The sequence below is a fragment of the Dendrobates tinctorius genome, unplaced genomic scaffold (assembly GCF_039654945.1).
Source record: "Dendrobates tinctorius isolate UK_male_01 unplaced genomic scaffold, ASM3965494v1 ptg000070l, whole genome shotgun sequence".
Classification (NCBI taxonomy): Eukaryota; Metazoa; Chordata; class Amphibia; order Anura; family Dendrobatidae; genus Dendrobates; species Dendrobates tinctorius.
The window spans coordinates 84,796,184-84,814,570 of record NW_027361738.1 but is presented as its reverse complement, the minus strand read 5'-3'; the positions used below and the strand labels follow the sequence as shown (position 1 = coordinate 84,814,570).

Here is an 18,387-nt window from a genome sequence, read left to right as displayed (position 1 = left end):
GAGCAGCCTACAGCAGCGGGTGGCAAAAGTAAACGTGCCAATCGTAACAAATCGGGGGGGAAGAAGGCTGGCAAGCCTTCAAAATCTCCCCCGCCCCCGACCACCAGGGTGCGCACGGAAGGGCCCGCTGACCCCCCTCTGATTGATCTCTCCAACCGGTTCAGCGTCCTCGGAGGCTCGGATGATGGGCCGCAAGACGAGGATGCTGGGCCGGGGGTACCACCGGAGGGTCCTTCGGGGGATGGTGGGGTCCGTCCCTCAGGGGGCAGTGTTCCTCCTGGGGGGGGGACAGACCTGGAACCCGGGGGCGAGGACACCGGGGGGGGTGGGATGGACACAACGGGAGCTTCCCTGAAAAGGAAGGTGTCCGACCCCTCCCCAGGTGGAGGTGATAGCAGTGGTAAGAAGTTGGCCATCCAACTTGATCACCCATGATGGCGGAACTCGCCCCGTTGACGCTGGCATCTATTAATGTTGCCAGCATAAAGTCAGATGCGGCTCGCTTCAAGGCCTTTGATTTTTTCTCCCGGATTGAGGCAGAAATGTTATTCTTGCAAGAGACCAGACTAACAGACATGGGGGCCATCTATAAAGCATGGAGGGAGTGGAGGTGCGGGCCCTCATACTGGTCTCTTGCAGCCGAGCCGTATAGCGGGGTGGCAGTCCTTTTTAAGACTGCAGCTGTTGAATGCCGACGGGTTACTGAGTTGGAAATGGGGAGGTGCCTGATCCTAGATGTCTTCATGAGGGGACAAGAGCTCCGGCTCATCAACATCTACGGCCCGCAGTCCAAGTGGGACCGCAAATGTCTCTTCCTGAGGATCAAGCCCTTTCTTTTTACGAGCCGGCAGGTGGTCTTCGGTGGGGACTTCAACACCATTACGAGGTCCCGTGACCGGGGGGGTCCCGGAGATCGCCTGGCTTATGATAGCGTCACGTTGAATAGCATAGCCAGTGAAGCTCGCCTGGTGGATGTCCACATCCGGCACACCCCAGGTCACGGAGGTTTCACCTACCATAGGGGTAGCTGTAGGTCTAGAATAGACAGGTTTTTTTTGAAGGAGGACGCCATCTTTTCTGCTGTGTCCGCCGTTGAGGTGGAGTTCTCCGATCACTGTCTAATTTTCTTTTCTCTGAATGTTGCAGAGACTCATCGGATGGGAAGAGGGCTGTGGAAGCTCAATTCGTCCCTGCTGGAAGAAGCGGAGGTGAGACAATCCTTCGAGGATTTTCTTCAGAGCCAGGTACCGCTGTTGGATCTCTGTAGTAGTAAGTCAGAGTGGTGGGAGATCTTCAAAAAGCGGGTGGCGGGGTTCTTCCGTCAGCTCTCGAGCCTCAGGAGTCTGAACAGGCACCGCTTGTACCAGGCCCTGGGGAGGAAACTCGAGAAGCTTGTCTCGACTGGAGGTGACCGTGAGGAAATCTCCAGAGTGAAATCTTTGCTCAAGAGGTGTCAGTATGATAGACACACATCTTTAGTTTTTGAGAGGGACTTCGGGAAGTACCGCTCACCCGACCCTTACAGAAACTGTAAGATGTCAGTGAATTGTAAGATGGTGACAGGACTGATCGACAGTACGGGGTCCCTGAACAGATCCAAATCAGGGATCCTGGAGGTGGTCAGATCCTTCTACTCACACCTCTTGGAAAAGAAGGATCTGGATCGGGACAGGATGTCGGCTTTCCTGGCTGAAACCGTCCCTGAGCCAGGGGGTGATCCCTCTCTTGGTGTTTTGGCAGAGGAAATCAGGGAAGAGGAAGTGAGACTGGCCATTGATGGGCTTCGGCCCAAGAAATCGCCAGGTCCGGATGGCTTAACATCCGAGTTCTATAAGACTTTTAGGGACTCCTTGGTCCCCCTCTTGACAGGGGTATTTAATGAGTGTCTCTCCTCGGGCACTCTTCCCGACTCAATGAGGAAGTCAGCCCTCATTATTCTGTCAAAGGGTAAGGATCTGTCCCGTATCGAGAATTGGCGTCCCATAGCGCTTCTCGATACGGACCGGAAGGTTCTGGCCAAGGTGCTGTTTAATCGGCTGGTGAAGTTTGCACCCCGGCTCCTTTCAGGGGCCCAGCATTGCTCTGTTCCGGGCTGCAGTACTTTTAGTGCTGTGCTCGGTGTCCGAGAGGCAGTGGAGCAGGGTAGGGCAGGTCACTGGAGGGGGTACTTGCTGTCATTAGATCAAGCGAAAGCCTTTGACCGGGTCAACCACGAGTACCTCTGGTCCGTCCTTTTGAGGTATGGTCTGCCTGGGAGGTTTGTAAAATGGTTAGAGATCTTGTACCAAGGGGCTGAGACTTTTCCGCTGGTGAACGGTTGGTCAGGCCGCCCTTTTGAGGTGGGTTCTGGGGTCCGTCAGGGCTGTCCGCTGAGCCCGCTTTTATACGTGTTCGCGATCGATCCCTTCCTAAGGAGGGTAGATCGTGGACCGTTGGCGGGAGTCGGGATGGACCAGGCGGGCTCTGGGTCCTCTCTGAGGGTGGTGGCGTATGCCGATGATGTTTCCCTTTTCGTGTCCTCGAGAAGGGAGGCGGATTGGGTCATGTCGGAGGTAGTGCGCTACTCGGAGGCATCCGGGTCCATGATCAACCGGGATAAGTGTGAAAGTCTCTGGCTGGGAGGGGGAGATCCCAGGTTTGATCTCCCGGACACCCTTCCAGGGCCCCAGGCCACCGCCAAAATTCTAGGCATCGAATTTGGCCCCGGGGATTACCCCCAGCAAAATTGGGAGGGCAGACTTAAGATCGCCGCCCAAAAGGTGGACCAATGGAAGGGTTGGTCTTTAACCCTGAGGGAAAGGGTTGCCCTGGCTAAAGGCTTTCTGCTACCTTTATTAATATACCTGGGCAGTGTGTGCATCTTGCCGGAACCTCTCTGGACACGGGTCTATTGCCTGTTCTTCCAATTGTTATGGGGGAATAGGCTTAACCTCATCAAGAGGGAGGTTACATACCGTACGAGGAGACTAGGCGGGTTGGGTATGGTCAACCCGGTGGTGTTTCTAGTAAACACCTTTCTTAAGACTAACATCTCCAACCTCTGGCTAGAGAGGGCTCCTCCGTGGGTAGTCTCCTGCAAGGGTTGGCTTTGGCCTTTCTTCCAGGAATGGGAGACAGGAGGGCAGGTGAAGGACCTACGCACACCTCATGGGCATCTCCCGGCTTACGCTACCCCGGTTCTGAAGGTGATCCGCCGGTGGGGTCTGGGAATGTGGGAAATCAGGACCATGTCGAGGCAGTGCCTTGAGAGGAGGGTCCTGTTGACCCATTTCCAGAAGCCCCTGGCCCTTAAGGATTGCCCAGGCCGGGATCTGGAAGTCGGGCTGGGGCTTTTAAATTCTAAGCGGATCCCCATGAAGTTTTGGGACTTGACCTGGCGCTGCTTCCACGGGAGGCTGTATGTAAAGGATAACTTGAAGTGCAGGAAATCCGATGATCGGGGTTGTCCCCGTGAGGAGTGTGGCGACGTGCTGGAAAGCATGGAGCACTTCCTGCTTCATTGTCCCTTTAATGCAGAGGTTTACAACAGGGTGGGTGCTTCCATACGTTGGCCGCGGCTGGCGTCCCTCTCCTACGCTGAGTGGGCCTATGGAGCGTTCAGATCCCTGGGTGGCCGGGACCCGTGCACTTTATTCCTAGTCAGTGTAGTGGTTAGGTTCTACACTTGGAATGCACGGTGCCTAGTTTCGACGCGGAAAAAAACCCTCCCGAGGGATGAGGTGGTAGGAAACATCTTGGGTGACCTGGTGAAGGTCCGTTCTTTGGAGTTCGAAAGGTTGGGTGTGAGGAAGGCTTTGGAGGGGCCTCTCCTTTTAGAAACGCACTCAAGGGAGAGCTAGCTCCGTGTGAATGAGGGTAGGGATAGCATAAGTTTCACTGGGTGTTAGGGACAGAATTAGGGGCAGATAGGGACAGGGAGGGACAGGCACTGAGGGACAGATAGAGAGTTAGTTATGATAAGTTAGGTAGAGTAGGGGCAGGTAGGGACAGATAGGGACAGTTTCTTTAGGGACAGAAGTAGGGACAGTCTTAGTTGTTGAGGGACAGGGTGAATGTGTTAGTGAGGGATGGGGCCTCCAGAACTCCTTTCCTGGTGTTGGGCTGGTGCATGTCACTTTAGCTTTTTGTTTTGGAAGCATGAAATTTAATGGATATTGGGCTTGCAGGCACCAAACTTGGGCCTGTGGCAAGGTTTTTGGAAATGTGGTTAATACTTATTGTTTGGGTAATATCACTGGTTATAGCAGGTCGTATCTTAGGTGTATAACAAGTGTAGTATGTGCTTTTTGTGTATCTGTACATGTATGCAGTATTGTATGTATGTCGTTAGGATGGTGCTTTTAAAAAAATGTATATATTATAGTTAGGAAAGGGGGAAGGGGTACAGTCAGGTTGGGTGGGGGTTTCTTGCGGGAGGGAGGGGGAAGTTTGGACCCTGGAATGGACCCTGAGAAATCAAGGGCCGAAGATCAGAAGGAAGATGGCCTGGGAACTACACCAAGGACCATGTGAAATATATAAGGAAATGTAGAGGCGGGCCATAAACTTTCCTGGACCCTGAGGTGCTGTTTTTTTTTTTCTGAGGCCATAAACTTTCATGGACCTAGGTGTGGAAAAGGCTACGAACTTGTGGACCTGTGGTGTGGGTGGTGGGAAAAAATAAATAAATAAAAAAAAAAATTAAAAAAATAAAATTAAAAAAAAAAAAAGGGAAAAAGGGGGGTGGTTTCTTGCTGTGTTGAGGGGAAGTAGTTGAGGGTCTGCCAAGATGGCTGTTTTTTCTGTTTAAGGCAGTGGGCCAGAAAAAGTGTTTACTTTCCTGTTTTAAATCCAGTATATAGGAATGAATGGGAGCATGAATGAAGGTGTGAATGGGGTTGAATGTGAAGGAATGGATTTTTGTTTGTTTTCTTTGTGTTTTTTTTTGGAGGTTCCTGCTGGGGGTCCCTCAGGCTGCAAAGCCTGGAGACACTGCACTATGTCCTTCAGAGATGGACTGTCGTAAGCTAGCATATTTGCACAAGTTTTTTTTTTTGTATGTCGGTGTGGTTTATTTTAGTTCATGTATCGTGGTTTTTGAGTTCTGGAATGTTGTTTTTGTCTGTCTTATGTATTGTGTTTTTGATATTTTTATAATAAAAGAGATACAGGATGTAACTCAGGATCAGTAATGTAATGTATGTACACAGTGACTGCACCAGCAGAATAGTGAGTGCAGCTCTGGAGTATAATACAGGATGTAACTCAGGATCAGTAATGTAATGTATGTACACAGTGACTGCACCAGCAGAATAGTGAGTGCAGCTCTGGAGTATAATACAGGATGTAACTCAGGATCAGTAATGTATGTACACAGTGACTGCACCCGCAGAATAGTGAGTGCAGCTCTGGAGTATAATACACGATGTAGCTCAGGATCAGTAATGTAATGTATGTACACAGTGACTGCACCAGCAGAATAGTGAGTGCAACTCTGGAGGATAATACAGGATGTAGCTCAGGATCAGTAATGTAATGTATGTACACAGTGACTGCACCAGCAGAATAGTGAGTGCAGCTCTGGAGTATAATACGGGATGTAACTCAGGATCAGTAATGTAATGTATGTACACAGTGACTCCACCAGCAGAATAGTGAGTGCAGCTCTGGAGGATAATACAGGATGTAACTCAGGATCAGTAATGTAATGTATGTACACAGTGACTGCGCCAGCAGAATAGTGAGTGCAGCTCTGGAGTATGATACAGGATGTAACTCAGGATCAGTAATGTAATGTATGTACACAGTGACTGCACCCGCAGAATAGTGAGTGCAGCTCTGGAGTATAATACAGGATGTAACTCAGGATCAGTAATGTAATGTATGTACACAGTGACTGCACCCGCAGAATAGTGAGTGCAGCTCTGGAGTATAATACAGGATGTAACTCAGGATCAGTAATGTAATGTATGTACACAGTGACTGCACCAGCAGAATAGTGAGTGCAGCTCTGGAGTATAATACAGGATGTAACTCAGGATCAGTAATGTAATGTATGTACACATTGACTGCACCAACAGAATAGTGAGTGCAGCTCTGGAGTATAATACGGGATGTAACTCAGGATCAGTAATGTAATGTATGTACACAGTGACTCCACCAGTAGAATAGTGAGTGCAGCTCTGGAGGATAATACAGGATGTAACTCAGGATCAGTAATGTAATGTATGTACACAGTGACTGCGCCAGCAGAATAGTGAGTGCAGCTCTGGAGTATGATACAGGATGTAACTCAGGATCAGTAATGTAATGTATGTACATAGTGACTGCACCCGCAGAATAGTGAGTGTAGCTCTGGACACGCCCAGGAAGAGGAGGAGCGTCGCAGCTGAGCGTCTGCAGGCTGGGATTTTGCTAAGCTCCTGGGAAGGGAGGTTTTTTTTTTTTCCTGCAAGGACTTTCCATCTGCCCCCTTCCCAGGAAAGAGGACTCTACCTGGGACTGAGCACGGGGGCTGTGCCCCTGCCTCCCACCCCCCGGCAAGTCAGCTGGGGGTGGGGGGCCTCATCCACCACCAGGAGGCCCAAGGCACAGCCAGCCAGTCCCAGGGATGGGGAAAAAGCGGACATCAGGGGGCCGCAAGGCTCCAGGGTCCGGGACCCCTGAAGTGAAGGCTTTGGCGGGCCCTTCCCCCAGAGGTGCAGCAGCCGGCAGAGGTGAGGCGGTGTCCCCCCTTAACATCTGGGGCTCCAAGGCTGCGGGAGAGTTGGCTACCACCTACGCCTCCCGCATCCATGCCCACCTCTCCGAATATGAGGAGGCCGGGAAGCAGCTGAGGAGACTTCGGGGGGAGTTGGAGGGAGCCAGGATAATATCTAAAAACAGGCTCCGTACCTCAAAGAAAGCGGAGGTCGCCGCCACAGTCCAGCGGCTGGAAGAGGAGATTCAGGCCCTGGAGGGCCGGCGAAGTGTCATCATGGCTGGCAGCAGCCCCTTCCAGGAGAAGCTGCGGAACGAGGATCGGTTCAGGGCCATGGCCGGTGGGTCTCCTGGGGGGTCAGGAGGCCCCACCCAGGTGGAAGAAAGTGAGGAGAAGGAAGAGCAAGATGGCGCCCACGCTACACCCGGGCCGCCTCCACCTGAAGACCTGACGGACACCAGCAGGAGTCAGGTAACATGCAGCGGGATAGCCCCTGAGCAATTGGCCCTCCCGCTGGACTCCAGTAACGCGGAGGAAAGCAGGAGCGAGGGGGAGGATGGAGGGAGTGGGAGTAATACCGAGGGGGGCTGCCTCATCCTCAGGCAAGTGCAGCAGATGGAATCCCCATCACGGTTTGGCACGCTGTTGTTTGGGGATGAAGTCTGCCCGGAGGATGAGGCAACCGGGAGCAGGAGAAACAGGAGGCGCAGGCGTAAGGCCTCTGAAGGCGTGGAGGAACAACTGGTTTTTGCTCCTCTTCCCGGGGCCCCTCTGTCCCGCTGTGTGGAACCCGCTACCCACCCCGGCTCGGGCCCTGTGGTGGGTCCGCAGCGAGGGAGCAGGGAGAGAGATGACTGTTGTGACCTGACTGTCGCATCTGGTGACAGTTCAGACCAGGGCAGCGACATGGAGGTCGGTGCTGGTTGTGGTGTTGGTGGTGGTGTCCAGGCTCAGGCCTCGGTGGCAGGGGGGGCTGGCCTGGCACCAGGTAAAGTTGGTACAGCCAGGGCCGCACCTCCGGCGGCGAGTGCTGGGGCTTCTGGGCCCCCCACGTACGGATCCGCTAAGTCTGGATCACTAGTGGGGGTCCAGAAGTCTAGGAAGGGCGAGCAAAAAATCAAACAACAACTGAAGCGGCGCAGGGAGCTGGTCGCTCCCATGGCGGCGCCCGTGGTAAAAGCGGGGTCTCCGGCACGTCGACCCAATAGGGGGTCCGTGCGGGGGGCTCCGCCGCCACTGGGCGACGAGGGGGAGTGGCCGGCCCTGCCCGTGGCAAGTGGTGGGCACAGAGTGGCAGCGGTGGTCTGCGAGGGGGGCGGGGCCTCCCCGAGTGTTGCCCGGCCTGCAAAGGCTGTGGCATGCGGGGGGGCGTGTCCTCCTCGGCCGCTGTCCCGCTCGCTACGTCCGCGTCACCTGGGGGGGCGTGGCCTCGCAAGGAGTCACTTCTCTGCCCATGGTGGCCGTGATTGGCGGGGGGGCGTGGCCACGGCAGGCCCGCTGCCCTCTGTCCCACCCACCCTCCCAAGCAGTGCAAGCAAGCTGCCCCCAAAAGCTGGCGGGGGGTTGTCGGGGTCCCCAGCCCACCTACCTTCATCTGAGGGTGCGGGGACTCTGGCACCCCCTGGCAAGCCGGCAGAGGGAGTGAAGAAGGATGCAGGGCAGGGAGCTGTGCCAGAGGCCGTCCCTGCCCAGAGCAAGGAAAACAAAAGAAACTCTGAAAAAGAAAAAAAAATGGTGCTGGAAAAACCAAGAGCTGCTCCCAGGCACAGCCAGGGAAATGTGCAGTATGTTATCAGCGCTGAGGCATTTAAAGGGGCAGCAGCACTCTTGGCCAGTAAGGGCAATCATGGAGCACCTGGCCAGCTAGGGCCCCCAGCAGGTGGGAGGGAAAATTGCGGCAAAGGAACTGCTAATGCTGATGTAAATAAAAATGTAAATATAAATAAAATTGGTGCTGAGGAGTATGAGGAGTGCGTGAGTGAATGTGAGAGCGGGGTGACTGATATTTTTGAGGAGTTGTTTGTGGACGTGAATGGGGATGTGAGTGACATGGATGAGGGAGTGAATGTGGCTGAAAGTGCTGGAGTGAATGCTGGGAATAATAGAGTGAATGGGAGAGTGAGTGGGAGGACGAAGGAGGGTGCAGGCACAAGTGGTGGTAGGAGGGCTGGCCCATCTGCCCCCCCGGCCGTGAGACCCCAATGTAACTATGCGGGGGCCGCGGCTGGGGGGTCAGGGTGGTCCTGGGGGGTCTCCTCGCCTCCGGGCTCCAGGGACGGCGCTTTGCACCACCGTTTCCTGGAGGCCCTTAAAAGGGGAGAAAGGTCGGTAACAGTAGAGGGGAGGACAGTGGACCTGTCTTTCTGGATAGAGAGACACGGCCTTGCTGCCTTCCAAAATCAAAGGGAGGGAGGGACTGTTTGGTCTCTCCCCACAGCCGGGCAGGGGCCGCCAAGAAGGAATGTGGGGGGGGCAATGAAGCTTGTCCACCCAGGAGCAAGGTGGTGGAGCTCCTCCTAAAGATGGGCTTCGGGGCGAATGACATCTTTGCCCTGATACATCCTTCGGCGTCCCGCTTCTTTGATGTCAGTTTCGTGCGGCCAGAGGGGCTTGAGCTCTTCTGGTCGAACTACGAGCTGGTGCGAGAAGAGCCCGGATGGCGAGACTTCGTTGCGCAAGCGGTGTCTCGCCAAAATGCCGTCAAGCGAGTGACCGTGGTGACTTGTAACGAGTCGCTCGCAGGCGTGGACATAATGACGTGGCTTTCTCGTTACGGGGAAGTCACCGAGGTCCCAAAAAAGAACAGGGATGAATTTGGCATCTGGTCGGGGGGCTGGACCTTCATGGTAAAGCTGAAGGTTTCCGGCGGCACGGTCACCCACATCCCTTCCTCGGCGTTCTTGGGGAGGGACAGGATCCTGGTCTTCTACCAGGGGCAACCGAAGGTCTGCCACAAGTGCGGCGACCCCACCCACTTCAGCGCCAGCTGCAAGGTGCAGAAGTGTGCGTTGTGTGGTGGGGTAGGCCACCTGGCCGCCTTGTGCAAAGACATTCGGTGCCACCTGTGTGGTGACCTAGGTCACCCGCTCAGCCGCTGCCCTCGCTCTTTCTCCAATACCGCTGCAGGCCCGGTGGGGGGAAACCGTGAGGGGGTAACCTCTGGCGGTGCTTCTGCCATGGCAGGTGGTGGCGGAGGGGGAAGGGCTGAGGGGCCGGTGAGGAAGGGCAACGCTAAGGCAAGGGGCCCCGCGTATGAGCGGAGGCAAGAAAAACGCCATGGAGGCAAGGGGCAGGTGGAGCCTCGGGAAACTGGGGTGATGCCTGCCCCTCCCTCTAGGCCCGTGGCAAAAGCCTCTGAGGCCCTGGGAGAGAGTGCGGTGAGTGAGGAGATCAGGAGGATGGAGAGAGAGGAGAAAGCGGCTGACTCAGACGTCGTTATGAAAGTGTCGACGAGGATGTCAGGGGGCAGCCTACAGCATCAGGTGGCAAAAACAAGCGTGCCAACCGTAAATCGGGAGGGAAGAGGGCTGACAAGTCTTCAAAGTCCCCCCCGCCCCCGACCACAAGAGTGCATACGGAAGGGCCCGCTGACCCCCCTCTGATCAGACTCTCCAACCGGTTCAGCGCCCTCGGAGGTTCAGATGATGATCCGCAAGACGAGGGTGCTGGGCCGCGGGTAACACTAGAGGGTCCTTCGGGGAGTCCGTCCCTCAGGGGGCACTGTTCCTCCTGAGGGGGGGACAGGCCTGGAACCCGGGGGCGAGGACACTGGGGGGGGGAGGGATGGACACGTCGGGGGCTTCCCTAAAAAGGAAGGTGTCTGACCCTTCCCCAGGAGGAGGTGATAGCGGGGCAGGGAAGAAACTGGCCATCCAACTCGATCACCCATGATGGCTGAACTCGCCCCGTTGACGCTGGCATCCATTAATGTCGCCAGTATTAAGTCAGATGCGGCTCGCTTCACGGCCTTTGATTTTTTCTCCCGGATTGAGGCAGAAATTTTATTTTTGCAAGAGACCAGACTAACGGACATGGGGGCCATCTTTAAAGCACGGAGGGAGTGGAGGTGCGGGCCCTCATACTGGTCTCTTGCGGCTGAGCCATATAGCGGGGTGGCAGTCCTTTTTAAGACTGCAGATGTTGAATGCCGACGGGTTACTGAGTTGGAAATGGGGAGGTGCCTGATCCTAGATGTCTTCATGAGGGGACAAGAGCTCCGGCTCATTAATATCTACGGCCCACAGTCCAAGTGGGACCGTAAATGTCTCTTCCTGAGGATCAAGCCCTTTCTTTTTACGAGCCGACAGGTGGTCTTCGGTGGGGACTTCAACACCGTTACGAGGTCCTGTGACCGGGGGGGTCCCGGAGACCGCCTGGCTTATGACAGCGTCGCGCTTAATAGCATAGCTAGTGAAGCTCGCCTGGTGGATGTCCACATCCGGCACACCCCAGGCCACGGGGGTTTCACCTACCATAGGGGTAGCAGTAGGTCTAGAATAGACAGGTTTTTTTTGAAGGAGGACGCCATCTTTTCTGCTGTGTCCGCCGTTGAGGTGGAGTTCTCCGACCACTGTTTAATTTTCTTTTCTCTGAATGTTGCAGAGACTCCTCGGATGGGAAGAGGGCTGTGGAAGCTCAATTCGTCCCTGCTGGAAGAAGCGGAGGTGAGACAATCCTTCGAGGATTTTCTTCAGAGCCAGGTACCGCTGTTGGATCTCTGTAGTAGTAAGGCTGGTTTCACATTTGCGTTTTTTAGCGCTGGAAAAAAACGCACACCTGCGCATGCGTTTTTTCCCCTATATTTAACATGGGTGCGCATACCTGCGCACTGGTCAGCGCATGTATGCGATTTTCATGCGCTGCGTTTTTTTGGGGTGTGCGATTGGATTTTCCAGACGCAGCATGTTGCATTTTTTGGCCCTGCAAAAAAGCGCATGCGCACATATGCGCACGTTTTGCGCTAAAAATGGCCATTATAGCCTATGGATGCGCATATGTGCGCACTGGCATGCTCATGTATGCGTTTTTTTGCATATGCGTTTTTTTTTTTAAACCATGGAATTTAGGGGTTTGGGTTAGAGTTAGGGTTAGTTAAGGGGGTTTAGGGTTAGGGTTATGGTCAGGGTCAGGGTTAGGGTTAGGGTTAGGGTCAGGGTTAGGGTTAAGTATGGTTTTGTTAAGGATTAGGGTCATGGTTAGGGTCAGGATTAGGGTTAAGTATGGTTTTGTTAAGGGTTAGGGTCAGGGTTAGGGTTAGGGTTAGGGTCAGGGTTAGGGTCAGGATTAGGGTTAAGTATGGTTTTGTTAAGGATTAGGGTCAGGGTTAGGGTCAGGATTAGGGTTAAGTATGGTTTTGTTAAGGATTAGGGTCAGGGTTAGGGTTAGGGTTAGGGTTAGGGTCAGGGTTAGGGTTAGGGTTAGGGTCAGGGTTAGGGTCAGGATTAGGGTTAAGTATGGTTTTGTTAAGGATTAGGGTCAGGGTTAGGGTCAGGATTAGGGTTAAGTATGGTTTTGTTAAGGGTTAGGGTCAGGGTTAGGGTTAGGGTTAGGGTCAGGGTTAGGGTCAGGATTAGGGTTAGGGTTAGGGTTAGGGTCAGGGTTAGGGTTAAGTATGGTTTTGTTAAGGGTTAGGGTCAGGGTTAGGGTTAGGGTTAGGGTTAGGGTCAGGGTTAGGGTTAGGGTTAGGGTCAGGGTTAGGGTTAGGGTTAGTTAGGGTTTAGGGTTTGGGTTAGGGTTAAGTATGATTTGGTTAAGGGTTAGGGTCAGGGTTAGGGTTAGGGTTAGGGTCAGGGTTAGGGTTAGGGTTAGGGTTAGTTAGGGTTTAGGGTTTGGGTTAGGGTTAAGTATGATTTGGTTAAGGGTCAGGGTTAGGGTTAGGGTTAGGGTCAGGGTTAGGGTTAGGGTTAGGGTTAGGGTCAGGGTTAGGGTTAGTAAAGTCATGGTTTGGGTAGTGTGAGGGGCCACCTAAAAATGTTGGAAAAAAACGCAAACGCGGTAAAAACGCGCTAAAAACGCATACAAACGCATAAAAACGCTGCGTTTTTTTCATGCATGCTCATAAAAATGCTTGAAAAAAACGCAGCAGTTGTATGCTTACGTATGCGTTTTTTCAATGCGTTTTTTTGCGGGAAAAACGCGCTGCAAAAAAAAGCAAGTGTGAAACTAGCCTAAGTCAGAGTGGTGGGAGATCTTCAAAAAGCGGGTGGCGGGGTTCTTCCGTCAGCTCTCGAACCTCAGAAGTCTGAACAGGCACCGCTTGTATCAGGCTCTGGGGAGGAAACTCGAGCAGCTTGTCTCGACTGGAGGTGACCGTGAGGAAATCTCCAGAGTGAAATCTTTGCTCAAGAGGTGCCAGTATGACACACATCTTTAGTTTTTGAGAGGGACTTCGGGAAGTACCACTCGCCCGACCCTTACAGAAACTGTAAGATGTCAGTGAATTGTAAGATGGTGACAGGACTGATCGACAGTACGGGGTCCCTGAACAGATCCAAATCAGGGATCCTGGAGGTGGTCAGATCCTTCTACTCGCGCCTCTTGGAAAAGAAGGATCTGGATCGGGATAGGATGTCGGCTTTCCTGGCTGAAACCGTCCCTGAGCCAGGGGGTGATCCCTCTCTTGGTGTTTTGGCAGAAGAAATTAGGGAGGAGGAAGTGAGACTGGCCATTGATGGGCTTCGGCCCAAGAAATCGCCAGGTCCAGATGGCTTAACATCCGAGTTTTATAAGACTTTTAGGGACTCCTTGGTCCCCCTCTTGACAGGGGTCTTTAATGAGTGTCTATCCTCGGGCACTCTTCCCGACTCAATGAGGAAGTCAGCCCTAATTATTCTGTCAAAGGGTAAAGATCCGTCCCGTATCGAGAATTGGCGTCCCATAGCGCTTCTCGATACGGACCGGAAGGTTCTGGCCAAAGTGCTGTTTAATCGGCTGGTGAAGTTTGCACCCCGGCTCCTTTCAGGGGCCCAGCATTGCTCTGTTCCAGGCCGCAGTACTTTTAGTGCTGTGCTCGGTGTCCGGGAGGCAGTGGAGCAGGGTAGGGCAGGCCACTGGAAGGGGTACTTGCTGTCGTTAGACCAAGCGAAAGCCTTTGACCGGGTCAACCATGAGTACCTCTGGTCCGTCCTTTTGATGGTCTGCCTGGGAGGTTTGTAAAATGGTTAGAGATCTTGTACCAAGGGGCTGAGACTTTTCCGCTGGTGAACGGTTGGTCAGGTCGCCCTTTTGAGGTGGGTTCTGGGGTCCGTCAGGGCTGTCCGCTGAGCCCGCTTTTATACGTGTTCGCGATCGATCCCATCCTAAGGAGGGTAGATCGTGGACCGTTGGCGGGAGTCGGGATGGACCAGGCGGGCTCTGGGTCCTCTCTGAGGGTGGTGGCGTACGCCGATGATGTTTCCCTTTTCGTGTCCTCGAGGGGGGAGGCGGATTGGGTCATGTCAGAGGTAGTGCGCTACTCGGAGGCATCCGGGTCCATGATCAACCGGGATAAGTGTGAAAGTCTCTGGCTGGGAGGGGGAGATCCTAGTTTTGATCTTCCGGACACCCTTCCAGGGCCCCAGGCCACCGCCAAAATTCTAGGCATCGATTTTGGCCCCGGGGACTACCCCCAGCAAAATTGGGAGGGCAGACTTAAGATCGCTGCCCAAAAGGTGGACCAATGGAAGGGTTGGTCTTTGTCCCTAAGGGAAAGGGTTGCCCTGGCTAAAGGCTTTCTGCTTCCCTTGTTAATTTACCTAGGCAGCGTGTGCATCTTGCCAGAACCTCTCTGGACACGGGTCTATAGCCTGTTCTTCCAGCTGTTATGGGGGAATAGGCTCAACCTAATCAAGAGAGAGGTCACATACCGCACGAGGAGACTAGGTGGGTTGGGTATGGTCAACCCGGTAGTGTTCTTAGAGAACACCTTTCTTAAAGCCAACATTTCCAACCTCTGGCTAGAGAGGGCTCCTCCGTGGGTAGTCTCCTGCAAGGGTTGGCTTCGGCCCTTCTTCCAGAAATGGGAGACAGGAGGGCAAGTGAAGGACCTCCGCACACCTCATGGGCATCTCCTGGCTTACGCTACCCCGGTTCTGAAGGTGATCCGCCGGTGGGGTCTGGGAATGTGGGAAATCAGGACCATGTCGCGGCAATGCCTTGACAGGAGGGTTCTGTTGACCCATTTCCAGAAGCCCCTGGCCCTTAAGGATTGCCCAGGCTGGGATCTGGAGGTGGGGCTCGGGCTTTTAAATTCTAAGCGGATCCCCACGAAGTTTTGGGACTTGACCTGGCGCTGCTTCCACGGGAGGCTGTATGTAAAGGATAACCTGAAGTGCAGGAAATCCGATGATCGGGGTTGTCCCCGTGAGGAGTGTGGCGACGTGCTGGAAAGCATGGAGCACTTCCTGCTTCAGTGTCCCTTTAATACAGAGGTTTACAACAGGGTGGGTGCTTCCATACGTTGGCCGCGGCTGGCGTCCCTCTCCTATGCCGAGTGGGCCTATGGAGCGTTCAGAACTCTGGGTGGCCGAGACCGGGGCACTTTATTCCTAGTCAGTGTAGTGGTTAGGTTCTACATTTGGAATGCACGGTGCTTAGTTTCGACGCGGCAGAAAGCCCTCCCAAGGGAAGAGGTGGTTAGTAACATCCTGGGTGACCTGGTGAAGGTGCGTTCTTTGGAGTTCGAAAGGTTGGGTGTGAGGAGGGCCTCTTGGCTTTGGAGGGGCCTTTCCTTTTAAAAACGCACTCTAGGGAGAGCTAGATTTTGTGTGAATGTGGGTAGGGACAGCATAAGGTGGTGTGGGTGGTGAGGGACAGAAGTAGGGGCAGATAGGGACAGGAAGGGACAGGCACTGAGGGACAGATAGAGAGTTAGTTATGATAAGGTAGGTAGAGTAGGGGCAGGTAAGGACAGATAGGGACAGTTTCTTTAGGGACAGAAGTAGGGACAGTCTTAGTTGTTGAGGGACAGGGTGAATGTGTTAGTGAGGGATGGGGCCTCGAGAACTCCTTTTTTCTGGTGGTGGGCTACTGCATGGCACATCTAGATTTTTGTTTTGAGATAGAGAAATAATGGATATTGGGCTTGCAGGCACTGAACTTGGGCCTGTAAGTAAAGGTTTGTGGTGTGGTAATATTCGGTAAAGCAAATGATGTAATGACATTGCATTGTAATATTGTATTGTAAATATGTATTGTAGTATATGTAGTTATTCTTTTCCGTAGTCAGAGGTGCATGGGGGGCGTAGTGAGGTTGGGAGGGGGGTGAATGGGGGGGTGAGAGCGGAAAAAAAAAGTAAAAGGACCCTAAAACAAGGGGAAAGTGGCGAATGGATATAACATATACCATGGACCATGGAAATAATGGAAAATGGACCATTTTTGAGCACATCGGGGGCAAATGGGTGAGGGTTTTGCTTGTGGGCATAAACTTTCGTGCTCATCAGGCCTAGACGTGATAAGGCCATGGACATTTATGGACCTGTGGTGTGGGTGGTGGGAAAAATAATAAAAAAACGGAAAAAAAAAATATATGTTGAGGTGTTAAGCTGGTGTAGGTAATTTTGCCAAAAAAGAATTGGCTAGGTTTATTTAAGGCAGCATGGGCCAATAATATTATTTCTGTTTTCCTGTATATAGGTATGGGTGGAAGTGTGAATGGGGAGTGAAAAAGAGTGAATGGGGTGAAAGATTAAAAACTGTTTTTCATTATTTTATGGGAAAAGTTTTCTGTTGGAAAGTTCCTGCTGGGGGGGTCCCCTAAGCTGGAAAGCTTGGGGGCTATAACAAGTTGCGGTTTTGCACAAGCTTCTGTATGTCCTAAGTGTATGATTAATGTGTGTATTTTGGTTTATGTGTTTTCTTTTCTGGAATGTTGTGTTGTATTGTTTTTGATATTTTATAATAAAAGAGATACAGGATGTAACTCAGGATCAGTAATGTAATGTATGTACACAGTGACTGCACCAGCAGAATAGTGAGTGCGGCTCTGGAGTATAATACAGGATGTAACTCAGGATCAGTAATGTAATGTATGTACACAGTGACTGCACCAGCACAATAGTGAGTGCAGCTCTGGAGTATAATACAGGATGTAACTCAGGATCAGTAATGTAATGTATGTACACAGTGACTGCACCAGCAGAATAGTGAGTGCAGCTCTGGGGTATAATACACGATGTAACTCAGGATCAGTAATGTAATGTATGTACACAGTGACTGCACCAGCAGAATAGTGAGTGCAGCTCTGGAGTATAATACACGATGTAGCTCAGGATCAGTAATGTAATGTATGTACACAGTGACTGCACCAGCAGAATAGTGAGTGCAGCTCTGGAGTATAATACAGGATGTAACTCAGGATCAGTAATGTAATGTATGTACACAGTGACTGCACCAGCAGAATAGTGAGTGCAGCTCTGGAGTATAATACAGGATGTAACTCAGGATCAGTAATGTAATGTATGTACACAGTGACTGCACCAACAGAATAGTGAGTGCAGCTCTGGAGTATAACACAGGATGTGGGCCACGGCTTTGTGGTGTCTTTACAAGTATAATGATATATCACAGGGGGTTTATATGTAGCAGATTGTGCACCATTATAGCCTTGTAGAATATAAACATACAGATAATATATTACTCCTTGTACCCAGGGTGCGCTGTGTTATAAGGCGCCGTCCAGGTGTCACAGAGCTGCCACCATCAGTATTTGCCATGAGCAGTTGTACAATGGATTAACCTGACCCTAAACTACTACTAGTCTAATCTGACACCCTGGTGGTGCTGGATGCGGGTTTGTCCGGTGTTCACTGCACAGAGCTGTCAGTCCATTAATCTGCTGCCAGGCTGCGGCTCTTCTTCTCTTAAGACACTCCGTTACTCAGAACACAAAGCAACTTTTACCACTTTGAGCACTTTAGGAAGTTAATAGATTTTTCCCTGCGGCTCGAGCAGGAGATATTTCTTCAGGGTTGTCGGCAGAGGCAGCTGAGGGATGACGCGATGGCACTTCTTCCGTAAGACGGCACGGATGGCACACCTGGCCAGGTGCATGAGTGTCCTCGGAGAGTTACAGCAAACCTCAAAAAGGGATTCATAGAACGCGTGGTGTCTCTGGAAAACACAAGAGTCAGGATGGTACCGAGCAGAGAACATTGCAAAACATAACTGTAAGGATGCACAATGTACCTGGCACTGCGACACGACTGGTACCCAACACAGCCGGCAGCAAACTGTCATGTGCCTTGCCTGATCTGATTATTATTCTGCTCTGCGATCCATGGACCAAGCGTAAATTATGTGCAAAGTGCAAAAGCAACAGCAAGTGTAATATATAGTGGGCAATCGCTCAAGTAGCAATTCCACAATGTAATGATTTAATTACTGACAGCGGCAAAGTGCCATCCCATACACAGCTCTGAGCAGAGTGCCCTCTCATATACAGTACTGATCAGAGTGCCATCCCATATACAGCACTGAGCAGAGTGCCCTCACATATACAGCACTGAGCAGAGTGCCCTCTCATATACAGCACTGAGCAGAGTGCCCTCTCATATACAGCACTGAGCAGAGTGCCATCTCATATACAGCACTGAGCAGAGTGCCCTCTCATACACAGTACTGAGCAGAGTGCCATCCCATATACAGCACTGAGCAGAGTGCCATCTCATATACAGCACTGAGCAGAGTGCCCTCTCATATACAGCACTGAGCAGAGTGCCATCCCATAT

General features: G+C 52.4%; 1 protein-coding gene across 1 annotated transcript in view; it reads right to left on the bottom strand.

Annotated features, from left to right (window-relative positions):
• Positions 1-16,766: 16,766 nt before the first annotated feature.
• ASB4 (ankyrin repeat and SOCS box containing 4) overlaps positions 16,767-18,387 on the bottom strand; it is a 36,037-nt gene continuing 34,416 nt past the window's right edge. The window contains exon 5 of the mRNA XM_073582264.1: positions 16,767-17,770. Within this exon, the coding sequence (XP_073438365.1) occupies positions 17,582-17,770 (189 nt within the window). The 3' untranslated portion in view covers positions 16,767-17,581. The remainder of the gene's footprint in view (positions 17,771-18,387) is intronic.